Genomic DNA, 21106 nt, shown 5'->3' on the forward strand with positions numbered 1-21106 from the left:
GGTTTGTGCGTTTTCTAGCGTACATATTTGCTTTGTTGGCATGGAAAATTGCAACATTACATCTCTAGAGGCAAACACTTGCCTCCTCACCAAGTGTTTGAGTCTGTGTTTCTGAAACTGGACATGGAGTCTCAAGCAATCAAGTTACCGTGTTTTTCGGAGTATAAGTCGCACCTGCCAAAAATGCATAACAAAGAAGGGAAAAAACATATATAAGTCGCACTGGAGTATAAGTCGCATTTTAGGGGGGAAATTTATTTGATGAAACCCAACACCAAGAATAGACATTAGAAAGGCAATTTAAAATGAAGAATAGTGAACTACAGGCGGAATAAGTGTACGTTATATGAGGCATAAATAACCAACTGAGAAGGTGCCTGCTATGTTAACATATTATGGTAAGAGTCATACAAATAACTATAACATATAGAACATGGTATATGTTTACCAAACAATCTGTCACTCCTAATCCATAAATCCCATGAACATTTTTTAATTTTCCTGAAGGAACTCTCCTTAAGGAATCAATAAAGTACTATCTATCTATCTATCTATCTATCTATCTATCTATTTATCTGAAATCTTATACATCTAGTCTCTTACGTGAATGAGCTATATAATATTATTTGATATTTTACGGTAATGTGTTAATAAGTTCACACATAAGTCGCACCCCTGGCCAAACTATGAAAAAAAACTGTGACTTATAGTCCGAAAAATACGGTATTTAAATCTGGCACCTTTTGAATTTTACATTACGGTATTGCTCGGTTGGTAGAGTGGCCGTGCCAGCAACTTGGGGGTTGCAGGTTCGATTCCCACTTCCGCCATCCTAGTCACTACCGTTGTGTCCTTGGGCAAGACACTTTACCCACCTGCTCCCAGTGCCACCCACAATGGTTTAAATGTAACTTAGATATTGGGTTTTACTATGTAAAGCGCTTTGAGTCACTAGAGAAAAGCGCTATATAAATATAATTCACTTCACTTCACATTAATTGACACTTGGAATTTGGTTGGTACCATTAAAAAATACCAAATTCGGTACACATTATGTTGAGGCTCAGCCAAAACTTGGTAAGATTCATGTATTGTTTTTGTAAACGTTTAATAGTTGTTTTACTTTGCATCTTTTTCCTTGTTTGTTTTTCTAGGTTCAGGCGAATGCCACAGCCGAGCACGGCCCAGAAGTTGTCTCGACCACCACCAACGGTTCCAACGGCGCTGCAGAAAATGGCGACACTGCCCCAGACGTCTCCGCCGAGGGCTCCAACAATGTCGACCCTGACCTCCAATCTGCTGTAAACGGTCTCTCTTTGTCAGACCCAAGCTAAAGAATATAATTGAAAATATTTTGGAGTCTCAGTCACGTGAGTAAGTCTCAGATGTTAAGATTGCAGCAAGAACTGTTTTTTTTTTTGTTTTTTTTTTTACATTAGGGAAATTTGAAACCTGTTTCACTGTGCACATTTTAGTGGTCTGTACTTGCACCACCTCTTTACACACTCCTGTCCGACTATCCATGCAGTTAAGTCTATTTCTTCTAGCAGCTCTTCCTGTACAAGCTTGCCAAAGATAGTCTAACACACAAGACTATGGAAATGTTCATTTTCAGTCCAAGGAATGAGTGTGAACTTAGTATTTCAAATAGTCAGGGATTCCACTCAAGCCCATACTGCGGTATTGACGCTCCTTCTTTTTTGTAAAGGTTTCGGGACATGAAGACGCTTCCAAAACACGTTCGGAATATTGTGCATCTGAAGTACTTCACTGTTTGTCTGCATGGGCAGTACCACAATGCAGCTGGGTTTATCGGAAGCCCCTGTATGCTTGACGTTGACGTGATCAGCTGTTGTGCCTTGAGGATAGTTTCAAACCTGATGCGCACAATATCTGAAAGCTTTTGGCTTGGTTTCAGTCGTTGATGCTCGCTCGCCGCAGTCGGACCAGACGGCTCGTTTTTAAACGCTCGCTCGAGGGCTGGCGAACGCAACCACTGAAAAGAGCTGTAAAAATACTTTCAGAGGCATATCTTTTAAAAGTCAGGTGTGACTGTTCTAAATGTTTGTTATCCTTTATATACTAATAAGTTTGACGTAGCTGCTTTCTCTTTTTCTATATGCAACCACTTTGTCCACCAGGAAATGTTAAGAAAAAAAAACGGAGGGTTGTTTCCTTTGCACTGAAATGTATTTTTCTGTCAAGAGGCAAATGTGTTCAGAACCCGCCTTGTTCCTGTTTCGGTTCTGAACAGAGGTGTAGCGAACAAGTACGGTGTCATGATTTTAGTTTGGCTGGAAACCGGTGACGACTTTTCCACAAAGGAAGGTTTATTTATTTTATGTACAGTATTTAAAAAAAAGACAAAACTAAACAAAAGGCAACGTTTAACTTGACACTAAAAGCAACATCATGAAAGGCTTTGGCACAAATGACAAATTTGGACTACTAAAAGTTGCGCCAGCTCAAGTTTTTCCTGTTGGGTCGACAACAGTATTTGTTTTTTTTCTAAATGATCATTCTGTTTGGTTGATGTGCAATATGTTTTGTATGCAGGTAGTTCTTAAATAAATAGGATCTTCCGTGTAGATCTAAAAGCTGTGTGTGTGTGTGCTCTCATCTCCTCAAAGGAAAAGGGTTGATTTTGACCCACAACAAGGTTAGAAAGTTGAATTTTGTTTAATTTTAGGACTCGATGGAACAATCCCATGAAGAGTAGAGTGGTAACAGTAGGCTACCTGCTTCCTTGTCATCCTCGACAGCACACTCCTTTCAAGCCCACATAAACAACATTACCCGGTCTGCTTACTTTCATCTACAAAACATTAATCGACTTCGCCCATCCCTTACCCCACATTCTGCTGCCATACTAGTCCATAGCCTGGTCACCTCTCCCCTCGACTACTGCAACTCTCTCCTGTTTGGTCTCCTTCACAAGTCACTTTCTCAAACTTCCGCTTCTCCAAAACTCTGCAGCCCGGGTAATCACCAGAAGCCCTTCAATTCAGCACATCACCCCTGTTCTGCAGCAACTCCACTGGCTACCTATCAAACATCATATCCATTTTAAAATAATTCTCACTTTCAAAGCCATCCATAACCTCTCTCTGACTTGCTCCATGTCGCCACGCCCTCACGTTCCCTAAGATCCTCTTCATCCATCCGTCTCACTGTCCCCTTATTTAAACTGTCCACCATGGGTGCCCGAGCTTTCAGCCACTCTGCCCCACATCTTTGGAACTCATTACCACCAGACATTCGTAACTTGGACTCAATATCCCTCTTTAAATCAAGACTCAAAACACACCTATGCCTGACTCCTTATTCACTGTAATCATCTTATCTTTTTGTTGTTGTCGTTTTTATCCAATTTGATTTTATTGTTTAGATTTTGTACGGTGTCCTTGAGTGCCCAGAAAGGCGCCTTATAAGTAAAATGTATTATTATTATTATTGCTGTTATGGTGTTGGACCTGGTTGGGTGAGATTGCAAAATGGGTGACTGAGAGGAGATGGCTGCCAGCTTCATTGAGGTCATCAGGTGGGCACCCTTCTTCACCGGTGTTACCTCCAGAGGGCTCAGCGTCCCAGGTGAGCCCCCGCCCCCCTCTGCTTGTAACCATTATGTGCTGTAGGTCTCACTAGATCTCCAGATGGCGTCTCTCCTCTTCACCTCACAGCCGCCGACTGGCTGTCTCTGCTGCTCCCGAGAGGGCTTTGATGGTGTTTTGCAGGGTTCGACCTCGAACTCCAATGTCCTTAAGCAGCCTGATGGTTGTCCGGCCCACAAAGCCTCTGCAGCCAACTTCCACTGGGCAGACCTTGGCTTTCCCTCTATTCTGCTCAGCATCACCTGCCAGTTCAATGTATTTAAGGCTTTTGCGTTGAAACTCCTCCTCCACAGCAGTCTCCCAGGAAACCGTGAGTTGTATTATGTACACGATATGCAGCAAAAAAGAGTTCTATGAACAATTTGTACAATGGATTTATTTAAGAACACACAACTATTGTTTTAAGTGCGAAAGTTGGTTCACTGTTGTCACTTAGTCTGGGCTTCAATGAGATCTTTAGCTTCATTAATCTTTGCTGCAAGGTAGGGAGATCCACCTGGAAGAACACAAAGAAATATTTAAAATGACAGAAATCTTGGTCAGTACCATTCAACATACCTCGATCTGGGTGGTTTAGTATCATCAGTTTTCTGTGGGCTTCTCTGATTTTATTCTTACTGGCAGTGGGACTGAAAGACACAACAAAGTGTAAAGTTACTAGTCCCCCCCACTTGTCTGTTAGCCTGGAATGACAAAGTGGTGCGGGTGCAAAGAAACATACCTAATGCCTAAAACTAAAGCAGCTTCTCTCCTAGTCATCTTAGGTTCAAACCCACCTTTGTAGTAACCACCTCCAAATGCCTTCAGAAAGAAACATACAGTTCTTAAGTCACCTTATCCTACTAAAACTCAGTACAGTTAGAGAACGTGTGCAAACACCCAAAGCTGAAAATCCAAATCCAGTATTCCAATCTTCCAAACTTGCTCAAAGCGAGCCGTTTGGAGTTTAAGACTTTAGTGACATATTTTGCCTTAGTTACGTCAGCGGATAAGTCCACCCAAAGAGCTTTGCGTGACGCTACCATTTTATTAAAGTGTTAACAAGTTTCCTTATTTTTCTCATGGAGATAGGACTGCTAAGATGACGTATCAAAACATCCATCCATCCATTTTCTACCGCTTATTCCCTTTCGGGGTCGCGGGGGGCGCTGGCGCCTATCTCAGCTACAATCGGGCGGAAGGCAGGGTACACTCTGGACAAGTCGCCACCTCATCGCAGGGCCAACACAGATAGACAGACAACATTCACACACTAGGGCCAATTTAGTGTTGCCAATCAACCTATCCCCAGGTGCATGTCTTTGGAAGTGGGAGGAAGCCGGAGTACCCGGAGGGAACCCACGCATTCACGGGGAGAACATGCAAACTCCACACAGAAAGATCCCGAGCCTGGATTTGAACCCAGGACTGCAGGAACTTCGTATTGTGAGGCAGACGCACTAACCCCTCTTCCACCGTGAAGCCGAAACAAAGTCACACAGAGGAAAAACTAAAAAAAAAAAAAACTGTCAGGGGCGGTATAGCTCGGTTGGTAGAGTGGCCGTGCCAGCAACTTGAGGGTTGCAGGTTCGATTCCCGCTTCCGCCATCCTAGTCACTGCCGTTGTGTCCTTGGGCAAGACACTTTACCCACGTTGCTCCCAGTGCCACCCACACTGGTTTAAATGTAACTTAGATATTGGGTTTCACTATGTAAAGCGCTTTGAGTCACTAGAGAAAAGCGCTATATAAACATAATTCATAATTCACAGGCCTGACAATGTGGCCACTAAGGCCTTTAGAGGTTTTAAAGCACATCTTCCTGAGGGCGTATCAAAACAACACTAAATTAAAGTGCACTTTTGTGCATGATGTCACACAAGATATTTTAATAACTGTCAAATAAAAATGAGCTGCATAATAGGAAATCAAATAGTGTATGTCCTTCGCTATGTGGTAGGTTATCTCCTTCTGCTGTTGAATATTTTGTTCATACTGTGTTGATGTGGAAATGGTTGCCTCTGCATTTTGTTGGTGTGGCCTCTAACGGAGATGTTGACATGCGGAATTTCAAACACAGTATAGCTCGGTTGGTAGGTTCGATCCCCGCTTCTGCCAACCTAGTCACTGCCGTTGTGTGCTTGGGCAAAACACTTTACCCACCTGCTCCCAGTGCCACCCACACTGGTTTAAAAAAAATGTTACTTAGATATTGGGTTTCACTATGTAAAGCGCGTCGAGTCACTAGAAAAAAGCGCTATATAAATATCACTCACTTCACTCTTCATTCTCTAGCGCAGGGGTAGGGAACCTATGGCTCTAGAGCCAGATGTGGCTCTTTTGATAACAGCATCTGGCTCTCAGATAAAGCTGAGCTGACATTGCTTAACACGATAAGTAATGAATAATTCTGCTGTTAATCAGTGTTAAAAATAAAGTTCAAATTATAAAACATTCTCATGCATTTTAATCCAACCATCTGATTATCGCACCTGTCCGAAACGTCGCATTAATGGTAAGAAGTATATTTATTATTCGTTAACTTCAGAATAACAATGTTATTTAAAAGAACAAGAGACTTATTATACCCTAAAAATGTTGGTCTTACTTAAAAATGCACACATTTAGTGGTATTTAGTGTTAAAAACTACTATATGGCTCTCACGGAAATACATTTTGAAACATTTGGCTTTCATGGCTCTCTCAGTCAAAAAGGTTCCCGACCCCTGCTCAAGCGGGTGACTTTTCAAATGATGCTACACATTAGCAGTAATGCTACTTTTGGCGACATCTTCCCGCTTAAAGCCAAACCACCGCCAGACGATTTACCCCTGCTGTTTTTCTTGGGAATTAATTATTTCATTTGTTACCAGATTCGCACATTCTTTCTATCCTATTACCACCCACACCACAGGTAACTTTACCCAAGCCGCTACCTGTCTTCTTTTGAGGCCGTATATGTAAGAAGGTGCACTTGTTTTACGTCTCTGTGAGAAGGAGACAACAAAGACTGAGAAGAATCTGTAGTGTAATGCCCGCAGCTTAAAGCAACTGTGTGAGAACTAGGACTGGGCGATATATCGCAGGTTTGTCTCTGTGCGATATAGAAAATGACTATCGTGATATTCGAGTATACCTTCTCACGCAGTTGCTTTTAGCTGCGGGCGTCACACTACAGGCTCTTCCCACTCTTTCTTCTCACAGGCAGTAAGCGCACCTTCTTACATACGTCACAAATGTATACGCCCTCGCGGAGCAAAGAGGTAGCAACAAGGGTAAAGGTTAGCTGTGATGCTAGCAAAGCCGTGGGAGTGGTAATACAAAAGAAAGAAGGTGTGAATCTGGTAACAAACGAAGGAAGAATGAATGCCCAAGAAAATCAGCAGGGGGTCGGCTTTGAGCGGAAATATGTCTAATAGACAACTTTAATTTGTCAAGTGTGGGGCACAAGCGTGGCTATCAAAATTTTCATTTGAAAAGTCACATGCTAGAGAATGAAGAGTGCAAACTCCGCATGTCAACATCTCGAACAAAATGCTGAGGCAAACATTTCCACATCAAGACCATATGAAAAAAACAGTCAACAACAAAAGGAGATAAGTTCCGCAGTAAACTACAACATTGCAAAGGACGAATACTATTTGATTTCCTTTTATGCAGCTCATTTTTATTTGACAGTTATTGAAATATCTTGTGTGACATCATGCACAAAAGTGCACTTTGATAGCTTTAAACTATTGTTGTGGCGTTCTGTACAAAAAGTGCACTTTAATTCAGTGTTGTTTTGATATGTCATCTTACTGACATCATGCACAAAAGTGCACTCACAGCTTGTTTTAAAATGTCTCTGACAATCTTCCACTTTCAGTTTTGGAAATGACATGTTGGGGCCACTGCTTAATAACTGTTTAATAAATACACTTTTAGTTGAGATTTCCCTCGCTGCATGAAAGTTTAAAAGGAGCATATATTAATGCAGTATGAAGAAGAATGTTTTATTGTAGACACATAGAATCATCATACTGCTGTGATTATATGCATCAAGTGTTCATTCAAGGCTAAGGCAAAATATGGAGATATATATGGTGTATCGTGATATGGCCTAAAAATATCGAGATATTAAAAAAAGGCCATATCGCCCAGCCCTAGTGAGAACGTATACTCAAATATCACGATAGTCATTTTCTATATCGCACAAACAAACCTGCGATATATCGAGTACATCGATATATCGCCCAGCCCTATATACAAGTATAACCCATTTACCAATATTTTAAGATTTATGGTTCATATTGGGTTATTTCATTAAAAGGATACTGAAATGAGATGTTCTTATTCAAACGGGGATAGCAGGTCCATTCTATGTGTCATACTTGATCATTTCGCGATATTGCCATATTTTTGCTGAAAGGATTTAATAGAGAACATCCACGATAAAGTTCGCAAATGTTGGTCGCTAATAAAGCCTTGCCAGTACCGGAAATAGCAGATGATGTGCGCGTGATGTCACGAGTTTTGGAGCTCCTCACATCTGAACATTGTTCTCAATCATGGCCACCAGCAGCGAGAGCGTTTCGGACCGGGAAAGGGACAATTTCCCCATTAATTTGAGCAAGGATGAAAGATTTGTGGATGAGGAAAGTGAGAGTGACAGGACTAGAAAAAAAAAAAAAAAAGACCATACAGTGGGAGCGATTCAGATGTTTGTAGACAAATTTACTAGGATAATTCTGGAAAATCCCTTATCAGTTTATTGTGCTACTAGTGTTTTAGTGAGATTATATGGTCGTACCTGTACAACCTGAAGGTCGGCCCCTCACCTTTATTCAGCCCCAGTCGACGGGTGGTGGCGATGCCCATCTCTGCCCTTCGCAAGGGACCCTCTTCTAAACACGATCTTTCAAAATGATCGCTGCATAATACACTACTTTGTGTGTGTGGTCCAATCCAACCGCGTTCGCTTGACCGCTCTGTTCCATAGTAAAGCTTCCCCGTCATCTTTCAGGAATGTAAACAATGAAACACCGGCTGTGTTTGTGTTGCTAAAGGCGGCCGCAATACACCGCCTCCCACCTACAGCTTTCTTCTTTGACGTCTCCACTATTCATTGAATGAATTGCAAAAGATCCAGCAACACAGATGCCCATAATACTGTGGAATTATGCGTTGAAAAGAGACAACTTATAGCCGTGAACGGTGCTGGAACAAAATGTCCTCCACAATACGTGACGTCACGCGCACGCGTCATCATACCGCGACGTTTTAGTAGGATACTTCCGCGCAATATTTAAAATTGCAATTTAGTAAACTAAGCCGGCCGTATTGGCATGTGTTGCAATGTTAATATTTCATCATTAATGTATAACTGTGTAGTGGCTTTCAATAGGCCTTTAAATGAATATTTACTTACAGTCTTGGGGAAGCTTTGAAGGACTTGCTTCACCTGAGGCTCCATCTGCTTCAAGGCCTGCAAGGCAAAGCGACCTGGGCGAGGGAGCAGGGGAGGGCAATGCATGAAAGGTCGGTAACACAAATAGAAAAATAAATATACATATATATATATATATATATTTCAAAAATATGCAGGAGTAACGAAGACGTACCTGCGAACCCAGCGGCGGCCAGAGTCAGTCCCACTGCCACCATGGAACTCGCCTGAAGACACACCAAGGTAAGTGAAGTGAATTATATTTATATAGCACTTATTCTCAAGTGACTCAAAGCGCTTTACATAGTGAAAGCCAATATCTAAGTTATATTTAAAGGTGTGTGGGTGGCACTGGGAGCAGGTGAGTAAAGTGTCTTGCCCAAGGGCACAACGGCAGTGACTAGGATGGCAGAAGCGGGAATCGAACCTGGAACCTTAAAGTTGCTGGCACGGCCGCTCTACCAACCGAGCCACACCACCCCACGAAATCAACATTTATGTTCACCTCATCGGCGTGTTTTGTGTACAATAAAACGTCAACAAAAAAAAACGGTTAACGAAACTTTGGTTCAGTTGAAGTAAGCACATTTGATCCATGCTAACGTTAGCCTAGCTTACCCGTCTTAGCATGTAGTGGCTTACAGCGACAACAACAACGTCGTGGAATATTCTCGACCTGTTGAATAATTCCACCTCGCACTTACCATTTCTGTGTGTTTTCTTCGCTGATTTAAATAAGAGCGAAGTCTCTTTCGACCTCCTGACGTCGCGGTGTTTGTGTCGGAAACGTCTTCTTTCTCTTCTTCATTTTGTGGCGACCAACGTTGCAGGTGCACAGCGCCACCTACTGTACTGGAGTGTGCGTCCTCAGAGTGGATAGTAAGGGGTAGAGAACATATGGCTCTAGAGCCAGATGTGGCTCTTTTGATGACTGCATCTGGCTCTCAGATACATCTTAGCTGACATTGCTTATCAATCAATCAATCAATGTTTATTTATATAGCCCTAAATCACAAGTGTCTCAAAGGGCTGCACAAACCACAATGACATCCTCAGTTGAGCCCGCATAAGGGCAAGGAAAAACTCACACCCAATTGGATGTCGGTGACAGTGACAATGATGACTATGAGAAACCTTGGAGAGGACCGCATATGTGGGCAACCGCCCCTCCCCCCCCCCTTTTCAATCCATAGTGGGTCTAACACAGGGGTCACCAACGCGGTGCCCGCGGGCACCAGGTAGCCCGTAAGGACCAGATGAGTCGCCCGCTGGCCTGTTCTAAAATAGCTCATATAGCAGCAATTACCAGTGAGCTGCCTCTATTTTTAAAATTGTATTTATTTACTAACAAGATGGTCTCGCTTTGCTCGACATTTTTAATTCTAAGAGAGACAAAACTCAAATAGAATTTGAAAATCCAAGAAAATATTTTAAAGACTTGGTCTTCACTTGTTTAAATAAAATCTTAAATTTTTTTTACTTTTCTTATAACTTTCAGAAAGTCAATTATAGAGAAAAAATACAAACTTAAAAATGATTTTAGGATTTTTAAACATATATACCTTTTAAATTCCTTCCTCTTCTTTCCTGACAATTTAAATCAATGTTCAAGTAATATTTTTTTATTGTAAAGAATAATAAATACATTTTAATTTATTATTCATTTTAGCTTCTGTTTTTTTAACGAAAAATATTTGGGAAATATTTCTTCAAACTTATGATGAATAAAATTCAAAAACAATATTCTGGCAAATCTAGAAAATCTGTAGGATCAAATTTAAATCTTATTTCAAAGTCTTGAATTTCTTTTAATTATTTTGTTCTGGAAAATCTAGAAGAAATAATGATTTGTCTTTGTTAGAAATGTAGCTTGGTCCAATTTGTTATATATTCTAACAAAGTGCAGATTGGATTTTAACCTATTTAAAATATGTCATCAAAATTCTAAAACTAATCTTAATCAGGAAAAATTACTAATGATGTTCCATAAATTATTATTTTTTTCAAAAAGATTCCAATTAGCTAGTTTTTCTCTTCATTTTTTTCGGTTGAATTTTGAATTTTAAAGACTCGAAATTGAAGATAAACTATGTTTCAAAATTTAATTTTCATTTTTTTTTCATGTTTTCTCCTCTTTTAAACTGTTCAATTAAGTGTTTTTTCCATCATTTATTCTCGACAAAAAACCTTCCGTAAAAGGAAAAAAAATGTACGACGGAATGAAAGACAGAAATACCCATTTTTTTATACATATAGATTTATTTATTAAAGGTAAATGGAGCAAATTGGCTATTTCTGGCAATTTATTTAAGTGTGTATCAAACTGGTAGCCCTTTGCATTAATCAGTACCCAATAAGTAGCTCTTGGTTTCAAAAAGGTTAGTGACCCCTGGTCTAGCATAACGGTGAGAGTCCAGTCCAAAGTGGATCCAATATAGTAGCGAGAATCCCGTCCATACTGGAGCCAGCAGGAAACCATCCAGAGGTGGGTAGTAACGCGCTACATTTACTACGTTACATCTACTTGAGTAATTTTTGGGATAAAATGTACTTCTAAGAGTAGTTTTAATGCAACATACTTTTACTTTTACTCGAGTATATTTATAGAGAAGAAACGCTACTTTTATTCCGCTCCATTCATCTACATTCAGCTCGCTACTCGCTACTGATTTTTATCTATCTGTTAATGTTTGTTTTGGTTTGTCAGACAGACCTTCAAAGTAGGATCTATCACATGCCTGCGTTCCACCAATCAAATGCAGTCACTGGGAAGGTTTGACTCCGTTTCACCTATCAAATGCAGTCACTGATGACGTTTGATTCCGTTTCACCAATCAAATGCAGTTACTGGTGACGTTTGACTCGGTTTCACCAATCAAATGCAGTCACTGGTTACGTTTGACTCCGTTTCACCAATCAAATGCAGTCACTGGTGACGTTTGACTCCGTTTCACCAATCAAACAGAGCCAGGCGGTCACATGATTAACTGCACACTTTTTTTTTATAAACCTTTATTTATAAATTTCAACATTTACAAACAGTTGAAAATAATAACCAAAGTAAGTACAAAAACAGTACAAAACAGTATAAAAACCGTACAAAACAGCGCCAGGGGGTTGTAAATTCAAAGTAACTAAAATAGAATGCAAAAACATATATAAAATAAACAAAGTGCAAAGCCATAGGCTCACTCAATCTCAGTAAATAACTTAAATTTGGACCCCCTGGTATATAGAGTCTTGGTCAAAAGTTGACATAGAACTGTAAAGAACATAATGTCATGGCTGTCTTGAGTTTACAATCATTTCTGCAACTCTTTATTTTTTGTGATAGAGTGATTAGAGCACATATTGTTGGTCACAAAAAAAACATTCATGAAGTTTGGTTCTTTTATGAAATTATTATGGGTCTACTGAAAATGGGTCAAAAGTATACATACAGCAATGTTAATATTGGCAAGTTTCACTGCAAAAAGGCAATTTTGGTAGCCATCCACAAGCTTCTGCTTGAATTTGTGACCACTCCTCTTGACAAAATTGGTGCATTTCAGCTAAATGTGTTGTTTTTCTGACATGGACTTGTTTCTTCAGCATTGTCCACACATTTAAGTCAGGACTTTGTGAAGGCCATTCTAAAACCTTAATTCGAGCCTGATTTAGCCATTCCTTTACAACTTTTGACATGTCTTAGGGGTCATTGTCCTGTTGGAACACCCAACTGTGCCCAAGACCTAACCTCCGGGCTGATGATTTTAGCTTGTCCTGAAGAATTTGAAGGTAATCCTCCTTTTTCATTGTCCCATTTACTCTCTGTAAACTATTGGGAACAAAACAGGCCCAAACCATAATACTACCACCACCTTGCTTGACGGGAGGCTTGGTGTACCTGGGATTAAAGGCCTCACCTTTTCTCCTCCAAACATATTTGAGTTGAGTTTGAGTTTATTTGGAACATGCATGCATACAACATGATACATCACCATTTCCAGTTTCATGTTCGAAAAGGTGTAGGAAGAAGCAGAGCTTATTTATTAATACCCCTTTTCTTTTACATAGAAGTAGCTTAAACTTTTCAGAATCAGAATCAGACATTATTAATCCCCGAGGGGAAGTTTAAATTTTCAGCACAATCCCATTCAAGGTCAGACAAACATTTCTGTCATGTTTGTGTAATTATATTTTGCTTTTGGACACTCAGTTCCTGTTTTGCACTTCCTGGTTTGTTTTGTTACCATGACAACTCATTAGTTTTCACCTGTCCTCATGTCTTGCACCTGTTTTCACTGATTATGTCACTGCTATTTAAGCTGTCTGTTTCTGTTCTTCACCCTGGCAACATCACCTCCTGCACCCGTGATGTCCATGCTGCTTTTTCTCATACCCTTGTCACTGTAAGTTTTCTCGTTATTTATGCCACAGTGCAAGTTTTTGTTTCATGTTTATAGTTAATTGCCTTTTTGTATAGTCTTTTGTTTCATAGCCCAGTTTTTTGTACCGCCATTGTGCACGTTTTTTGTTGGTTCCTGTTTTTAGTTATGGTGTAAATAAAAATATGTACCTTAATTCACGCCTGGCTCGCGCCAACTTTCCTTTTCCTTCTAGGAAAACAAACCCCACAGTCCATAGTCGTGACAATTCCAGGGAGACAGAACAGGATCGCTGACGGGTCTGCCAAAATTGCGGCGTTCTTACAAAAAAGGTGAGATACTTTTGTTCACTTCCTGTTCTCAATTATCATAAGTAATCACAATACATAAAAAAAAAAAATAGATTCATAAATAATAAATGGTGACGTAAGTTATATTTCATATGATGAGATAAGTAAGATTATTTTGAGAATGGATGAAATACATTTAGAATGTTTATCATGGTTCTTCTTTTTTGTACTTTCTTGAAGTGGATCATATTAGTACATGGTTTGATTGCTTTGATTAATCCATTCCATCATTTAATTCCACATACAGATATGCTGAAGGTCTTAAGTGTTGTACGTGCGTACGAATGTTTTAAATTACATTTCTTTCTAAGATTATATTTCTCCTCTTTTGTTGAGAAGAATTGTTGTATATTCTTGGGTAGTTGATTATTATTGTGTGTAATTTTTAGCTGTTTGCAAATTCACTACTTTGTGGAATTTCAGTATTTTTGATTCAATAAAAAGAAGGTTTGTATGTTTTCTATATCCAACATTATGTATTATTCTAACTGATCTTTTTTGTTACACCGTAGATGAATGTCGTGTACTTTTGTAATTATTTCCCAATATTTCGACACAATAACTTAGATATGTAACACTAGTGAGCAGTAGAGAATATGAAGTGATTTTTGGTCTAAAACATGTTTTGCTTTATCCATTATTGACGTGTTTCTTGCTACTTTATGTTATATATTTTTTTACATGAGATTTCCAGTTCAATTCATCATCAATCATTATACCTAAATGTTTGGTGTCATTTATTCTTTCAATTTATTTTCCGTCTATGTCAGACTTTCCCCTGACAGTTTGTCTATGTTTTAGTTTTTTCCTCTGGATTTGTCTGTTTCCTCTGTGTTTAGTATCTTCTGTCTTTAGTTCCTGTCTAGTGCTCTTATTTTGTCAGCTTCCTGTCTTGTGCTGTGTTCCTCCTCAGCTGCGGCTGATTGGCACCTGGCCACACCTGTTGCCAATCAGCCCGCTCCTATTTGTACCTGCTTTGTCTTGTGTCAGTTGCTGGATCATTGTATTGTCGTTGCAACATATCAATCTTGTCGTGCTACCTGTCGTTTCCTTTTGTTAAAGCTACTACCTGTCATGCTACATTTTGTCCTGGTCGTCGTGGCGGTAAGCTGTTTCTGTTAGCATTAGTTATTTCCAGTTTTTCTGTTTGCTATCCACTAGCTTCCATGCTTAAGTTCCTTTTTGTTTTCTAGCTTCCAGTGCTAGCTCCCTTAGTTTGCTATTCCGCCCATGTGCGTGCTTTTTGTTTGTTCTTGTTTAGTGTTAATTAAATTATGTTTTCATATTCTATGCCTGCATCTCGGGGTTCGTCATCACCAACTACCTGTGACAGTCTATTTGTGTTTGACTTTCTCTTCTACTGTCACCAAATAGCATTTTGTTAGTCTTACTGAGATTCAACAATAGTCCATCCATCCATTTTCTACCTCTCATTCCCTTTGGGGTCGCGAGGGGTGCTGGCGCCTATCTCAGCTAGTCTGTTATTGTCAAATTATCTTTTTAATTTGTTAATTTCTTCAAACATATTGCTGGGTATTGTGGCCAAACAGCTCAATTTTTGTTTCATCTGCAACACATGGACAAAGAGAAGACCTTCTGGAGGAAAGTCCTGTGGTCAGATGAAACAAAAAATTAGCTGTTTGGCTACAATACCAAACTTCATGAATGTTTTTTTTGTGACCAACAAGTATGTGCTCCAATCACGCTATCACAAAAAAATAAGAGTTGTAGGAATGATTGGAAACTCATGACAGCCATGACATTATGTTCTTTACAAGTTTATGTACTGCAGAATAGAATAGAACAAACTTTATTGTCATTATATTTGCATATAACGAGATTAAAGAGTCCAACTTAAGGTGCGGTAGTGGGAACAAATATGGGGGGAAATAAATGACATAAGAGGTAAAAAGGAAAAACTAACAATTGAAATAAACAGACTACTATCCAATAAAAATAATAAGCAATCCTGTACAATATACAAAACACTATAGAAATACAAAATACTGTACAATATACAGAACAAGACAAGAGTACCGAAGAAATAATAACAATCAGTGTCAGACGTATTGCACTGGAAGGGTAGTATTGCACAGTAGGGTGTTTAGGGCAGGATATTTTATAGGCTTGAATTATTATTATTTTAAGTTAGAGTTCAACATGGTGACAGCTTTGGGAAAGAAGCTGACTCTGAGCCTGTTTGTTCTGGCTCTGATGCACCTGTAGCGCCTGCCTGATGGTAGCAAGTCGAACAGGTGGAAGCCAGGGTGTGTGCTGTCTTTGGTGATGTTGTTTTGCTCTGTTGAGGCAGCGGGAGTCGTGTAAATCCTTCTGGATCGCCTGTTTGTCTGCTTCAGTGCAGCTGGCGTACCACACTGTTATGCAGTACGTCAGCAGGCTCTCGACAGCCGAGCGATAGAAGGTCACCATCAGCTGTCTCTCCAGTCTGTTCTTCCTCAGCACACTTCCTCTGTACATATCAAATGTGGATTTACCCACAACAAAACATAACAAAATGGGAGATAAAAGGAAAAAAAACTAAATAATTCATGCACTTGTGATCTTAAGATATCACATTAGAGCATGGGTGTCCTTTTTTTTTTTTTTTTTTTTTTTTTTTTTTTTTCTTTGTCATGAAAAAGGGAGGTTTTTTGTCATAAAAACGGGAGGATTTTGTGGATCAGTGCACTAATTGTAAGTGTAAATTGTGTTTTTTATGTTGATTTAATAAAAAAATAAACTTTTTTTTTTTTTTTTAAATAAAAATGAATAAAAAATTATTCTGCGGCCCGGTGGTTGGGGACCACTGCCGTAGTGTTTGTGTCAGAAACGGCCCGAATTTGCCGTAAAAACTAGAGGTGGACGATTTAAACTATTTTTTGATATTATCAATACCAGGGTGGTATCTGATTGATACTAGCGTTAAATAATTTTGTTTGTCAGTGATATTCTTCATAAATTGTTTTTTTTTTGTTTTTTTTTACACTCTTTCTGGATAAACCCTTATGAATGACGACTTTGAATACAACACAATAGTAGTGTTAGAGTTGTTTTGAATAACTTTATTTTGCAGAACAAAATATGTATGTCATGGAATAAGGAATACATTTATATATTATCATCATCAATCTTTATTGCAGACCTTAAGATCCATTAAGCATATAAAAATACAATACAAAACATTAAAAACAAAACACTAAAACATTAAAAAACAAAACAATAAAACTTATTTTTATTATTATTACATCGTCTTATACTGTTGTACTGAATATGTTTTGTGTATTTGGTTGTTTTGCACAAACTTTTTTGCAAAATTTTGCAAAGAAATATGTGTAGTAAATAGGTATATATATATATATATATATATATATATATTTGTATTTATTTAAAAAAAATTCTTATTTAAATATGAGCATAATCACTTTTGACCCCCCAACGTCTCTGTGTTTGTGTCGGAAACTTTTTCATTTTATGGCTGGTCGCAAGCAAGGTTACAGGTGCATAGCGCCATCTACTGTATTGGAGTGTTCTATCCACAGGGTCAGTACTTAGTTTACAGACTATTAAGTTAAAGTACCCATGATTGTCACACACACACTATGTGTGGTGAAATTATTCTACCCATCACCCCTGATCACCACCTGGGAGGTGAGGGGAGCATTGAGCAGCAGCGGTGGCCGCGCCCGGGAATCATTTTTGGTGATTTAACCCCCAATTCCAATCCTTGATGCTGAGTGCCAAGCAGGGAGGTAATGGCTCCCATTTTTATAGTCTTTGGTATGACTCGGCCGGGGTTTGAACTCACAACCTACCGATCTCAGGGCGGTCACTCTAACCACTACGTTGGTGTATACATATCAAATATGTATTTACATAAAACCACACAAAACAAAAGGGGAGAGAAAAAAAACTAGGTAAGTAAGTGTTTTTCAACCATGACAGCGGAAGGCAGGGTGCAGGTAAAAAGGTGTCTAATGCTTAAACCAAAATTTAAACAAAAAGGTGAGTGCCGCTAAGAAAAGGCATTGAAGCTTAGAGAAGGCTATGCAGAACGAAGAAAATGCGGTCTGGTGTGCCGTGTGAGATTATTTAATTTCACCTGATTGGGTTAAAAATATATTTTACAAACCGGTAATCAAAATTCGCAAATACTATGCCGTTGTTGAGTGTCGGTGCTGTCTCGAGCCTTGCAGAGTAACCATGTTATACTCTTCCATATCAGTAGGTGGCAGCAGGTTGCTTTGTAGGTGTCGGTAACAAGGTTGTCGTGATCATAATATGCAGACGGTAGCGGGAGGCAGGGTGCAGGTAAATAGGTATCTAAAGCTTAAACCAAAATTAAAGAAAAGGTGAGTGCCCCTAAGAAAAGGCATTGAAGCTTAGGGAAGGCTATGCGGAACGACACTAAAACTGAACTGGCTGCAAAGTAAACAAAAACCAAATGCTGGACGACAGCAAAGACTTACTGTGGAGCATAGATGGCGTCCACAAAGTACATCCGAACATGACATGATAATCAACAATGTCCACAGAAGGATAAAAACAACTGAAATATTATTGATTGCTAAAACAAAGCGGGTGCGGGGAATGGAACTCCTGGAAGACATGAAACTGTGACAGAAAAATACCAAAAAAAGATAAAAACACCAAAAGCTGTTGCTATAGTTACTATCCCTTGTGCTGAAGTTGTACTTTTCTATCCGAGACGACTCACAATCTTGGATTGCGAGTCGTTTCGTATCAGTGTTTGTGTCCGGAACATCGAGTACTGTGACGCGGACAAAGCAGAGACAGGGCGATAACACGAGTGTCAGCACATTTGCATTTCTGAATGATCACATATTGTGTCCAACTGGGGTTGCTGAAAATGTTGTAGTCATACTAAAGACTACAAAAACGGGACCCGTTACCTCCCTGCTGGGCACTCAGCATCAAGTGTTGGATTTGGCGGTTAAATCACCAAAAATGATTCCCGAGCGCGGCCACTGCTGCTGCTCACTGCTCTCCTCCCCTCCCAGGGGTTGAACAAGGGGATGGGTCAAAAGCAGAGGACAGATTTCACCACAACCAGTGTGTGTGTGACAATCATTGGAAATGTAACTTTACTTTTGAGTTTAAAAAGGGGAAAAACAAGTACAAAACAAGGAAAAGAGAACAAAGAAGAAACTCAGAGAAAAACCCTGAAATAAAGAACAAAGAGGTCTTAACCTTATTATACATTAGGGGAGTAACTACCAATGCAACGGCTCATGAAAAAACTAAATTAAAACAGGTAAACCTCACACGAAAAGAAGACAGTTACTTGTACATCCAAAAGACAAAATAGAACAAGACAAGAAATGCAATGTCATCTACGAAGTCCCGTGTAAATCATGCGGAAAATCATACATCGGATAAACGGGGAGGAAAGAACTTCAGAAAGAATGCGAAAAAGAGACAACTGGAAGGTTTGCAAGTAGCCTAAAACAAAAATCCATCCATTTTTTTTCCATTTTCTACCGCTTATTCCCTTTCGGGGTCACGGGGGGCGCTGGCGCCTATCTCAGCTACAATCGGGCGGAAGGCGGGCTACACCCTGGACAAGTCGCCACCTCATCGCAGGGCCAACACAGACAGACAACATTCACACTCACATTCACACACTAGGGCCAATTTAGTGTTGCCAATCAACCTATCCCCAGGTGCATGTCTTTGGAAGTGGGAGGAAGCCGGAGTACCCGGAGGGAACCCACGCATTCACGGGGAGAACATGCAAACTCCACACAGAAAGATCCCGAGCCTGGATTTGAACCCAGGACTGCAGGAACTTCGTATTGTGAGGCAGACGCACTAACCCCTCTGCCACCGTGAAGCAGGAAATCTTAAAATCAGCCATATTATTGCAAAAATAGATTACCACATCATGGACACCGGGACAACGACAAAATCATCGGCACAGAAAGTAACAAATTCAAGTAAACCATCAATCGGGATCAGGGAGCATACCTGGGACTCCGTCCTCCATTAACCATCAAGTTGCTGTGGAGGAAGTGGTACCCAACCAGGTAGACTTGACAGGTCTGCCTGGTTGGCCACGCCTATAAGAACAGCCGATAGGCAACACGTCCCACTGGTCAGGTGACCCTTCTGAAGAAGACTGCAGAAGATTCCATCCATCCATCCTTCTTCTTCTGCTAATCCGAGGTCGGGTCGCGGGGGCAGAAGCCTAAGCAAGGAAGCCCAGACTTCCCTCTCCCCAGCCACTTTGTCCAGCTCTTCCCAGGAGTTCCCAGGCCAGCCGGGGGACATAGTCTTCCCAACGTGTCCTGGGTCTTCCCTCTGGCCTCCTACCGGTTGGACGTGGCGTAAACACCTTCCTAGGGAGGCGTTCGGGTGGCATCCTGACCAGATGCCCGAACCACCTCATCTGGCTCCTCTCCATGTGGAGGAGCAGCGGCTTTACTTTGAGTTCCTCCCGGATGGCAGAGCTTCTCGCCCTATCTCTAAGGGAGAGCCCCGCCACCCGGCGGAGGAAATTAATTTCGGTCGCTTGTACCCGTGATCTTGTCCTTTCGGTCATAACCCAAAGCTCATGACCATAGGTGAGGATGGGAACGTAGATCGACCGGTAAATTGAAAGCTTTGCCTTCAAGCTCAGCTCCTTCTTCACCACAACGAATCAATACAGCGTCCGCAATACTGAAGACGCCGCACCGATCCGCCCGTCGATTTCGCGATCCACTCTTCCCTCACTCGTGAAAAAGTCTCCTGGGTACTTGAACTCCCCCACTTGGGGCAGGGTCTCCTCCCCAACCCGGAGATGGCACTATACCCTTTTCCGGGCGAAAACCATGGATTCGGACTTCGAGGTGCTGATTCTCATCCCGATCGCTTCACACTCGGCTGCGAACCGGTACAGTAAGAGCTGAAGATCCCGGCCAGATGAAGCCACATCATCCGCAAAAACCAGAGACCTAATCCTGCGGCCACCAAACCGGAACCCCTCAACGCCTTGACTGCGCCTAGAAATTCTGTAAAGATTCCATCTAAACATACCAAAAATATTGTCTGATTACGAGAAAATTTAAAAGGGCAGTGAAGTGGGGATCCAACCTGCAACGCTCAAGTTGCCACCAACCCTGAACATCTGCCATCAATTGAAGTCTGAACATGGCCCGAAACACGTCACTATCTCACATAGTGAAGGGCCCTCATTATGGCCCCTATCATTTGCATAATTACAATGTTCTTTATTCCCACTATATAGCGGATGTATCCAAATTGTAAAGCGCAGTTGAGCCACCGTCTTTCCTTTTCGCAAACCATCTCCTTGTCGCTCGTTCTGCCGGTCCCCGCAGGCAAGAGGTCCCGATCGGGCAACCTGACGGACTCC

At 40.6% G+C, this 21106-nt stretch overlaps 2 protein-coding genes across 7 annotated transcripts in view; one reads left to right on the forward strand and one right to left on the reverse strand.

The window, feature by feature from the left end:
• fxr1 (FMR1 autosomal homolog 1) overlaps window positions 1–2601 on the forward strand; it is a 38475-nt gene extending 35874 nt beyond the window's left edge. For all 6 annotated transcript variants that reach the window (XM_061883843.1, XM_061883842.1, XM_061883846.1 and 3 more), the window contains one exon: window positions 1155–2601. In XM_061883843.1, the coding sequence (XP_061739827.1) occupies window positions 1155–1334 (180 nt within the window). In that variant the 3' untranslated portion in view covers window positions 1335–2601. The remainder of the gene's footprint in view (window positions 1–1154) is intronic.
• Window positions 2602–3969: 1368 nt separating this feature from the next.
• Window positions 3970–9879, reverse strand: dnajc19 (DnaJ (Hsp40) homolog, subfamily C, member 19). The gene is made up of 6 exons (XM_061883848.1): window positions 9722–9879; window positions 9193–9244; window positions 9000–9073; window positions 4333–4412; window positions 4170–4240; window positions 3970–4107 (listed from the first exon to the last, which is right to left on the reverse strand). Exons 1-6 carry the CDS (start codon window positions 9722–9724, stop codon window positions 4040–4042), a joined length of 348 nt encoding a protein of 115 aa, XP_061739832.1. The 5' UTR covers window positions 9725–9879; the 3' UTR covers window positions 3970–4039.
• Between the last annotated feature and the right edge of the window lie 11227 nt (window positions 9880–21106).

Source organism: Nerophis ophidion, linkage group LG22, assembly GCF_033978795.1.
Source record: "Nerophis ophidion isolate RoL-2023_Sa linkage group LG22, RoL_Noph_v1.0, whole genome shotgun sequence".
NCBI lineage: Eukaryota > Metazoa > Chordata > Actinopteri > Syngnathiformes > Syngnathidae > Nerophis > Nerophis ophidion.

What these genes read in the sequence shown, in the direction of transcription:
- dnajc19 (XM_061883848.1), bottom strand. An exon ending in GCTTTAGTTTTAGGCATTAG is followed by an intron (nt 4,241 to 4,332) that starts GTATGTTTCTTT and finishes TGTGTCTTTCAG; the next exon opens with TCCCACTGCCAGTAAGAATA. An exon ending in ACTAAACCACCCAGATCGAG is followed by an intron (nt 4,108 to 4,169) that starts GTATGTTGAATG and finishes GTGTTCTTCCAG; the next exon opens with GTGGATCTCCCTACCTTGCA.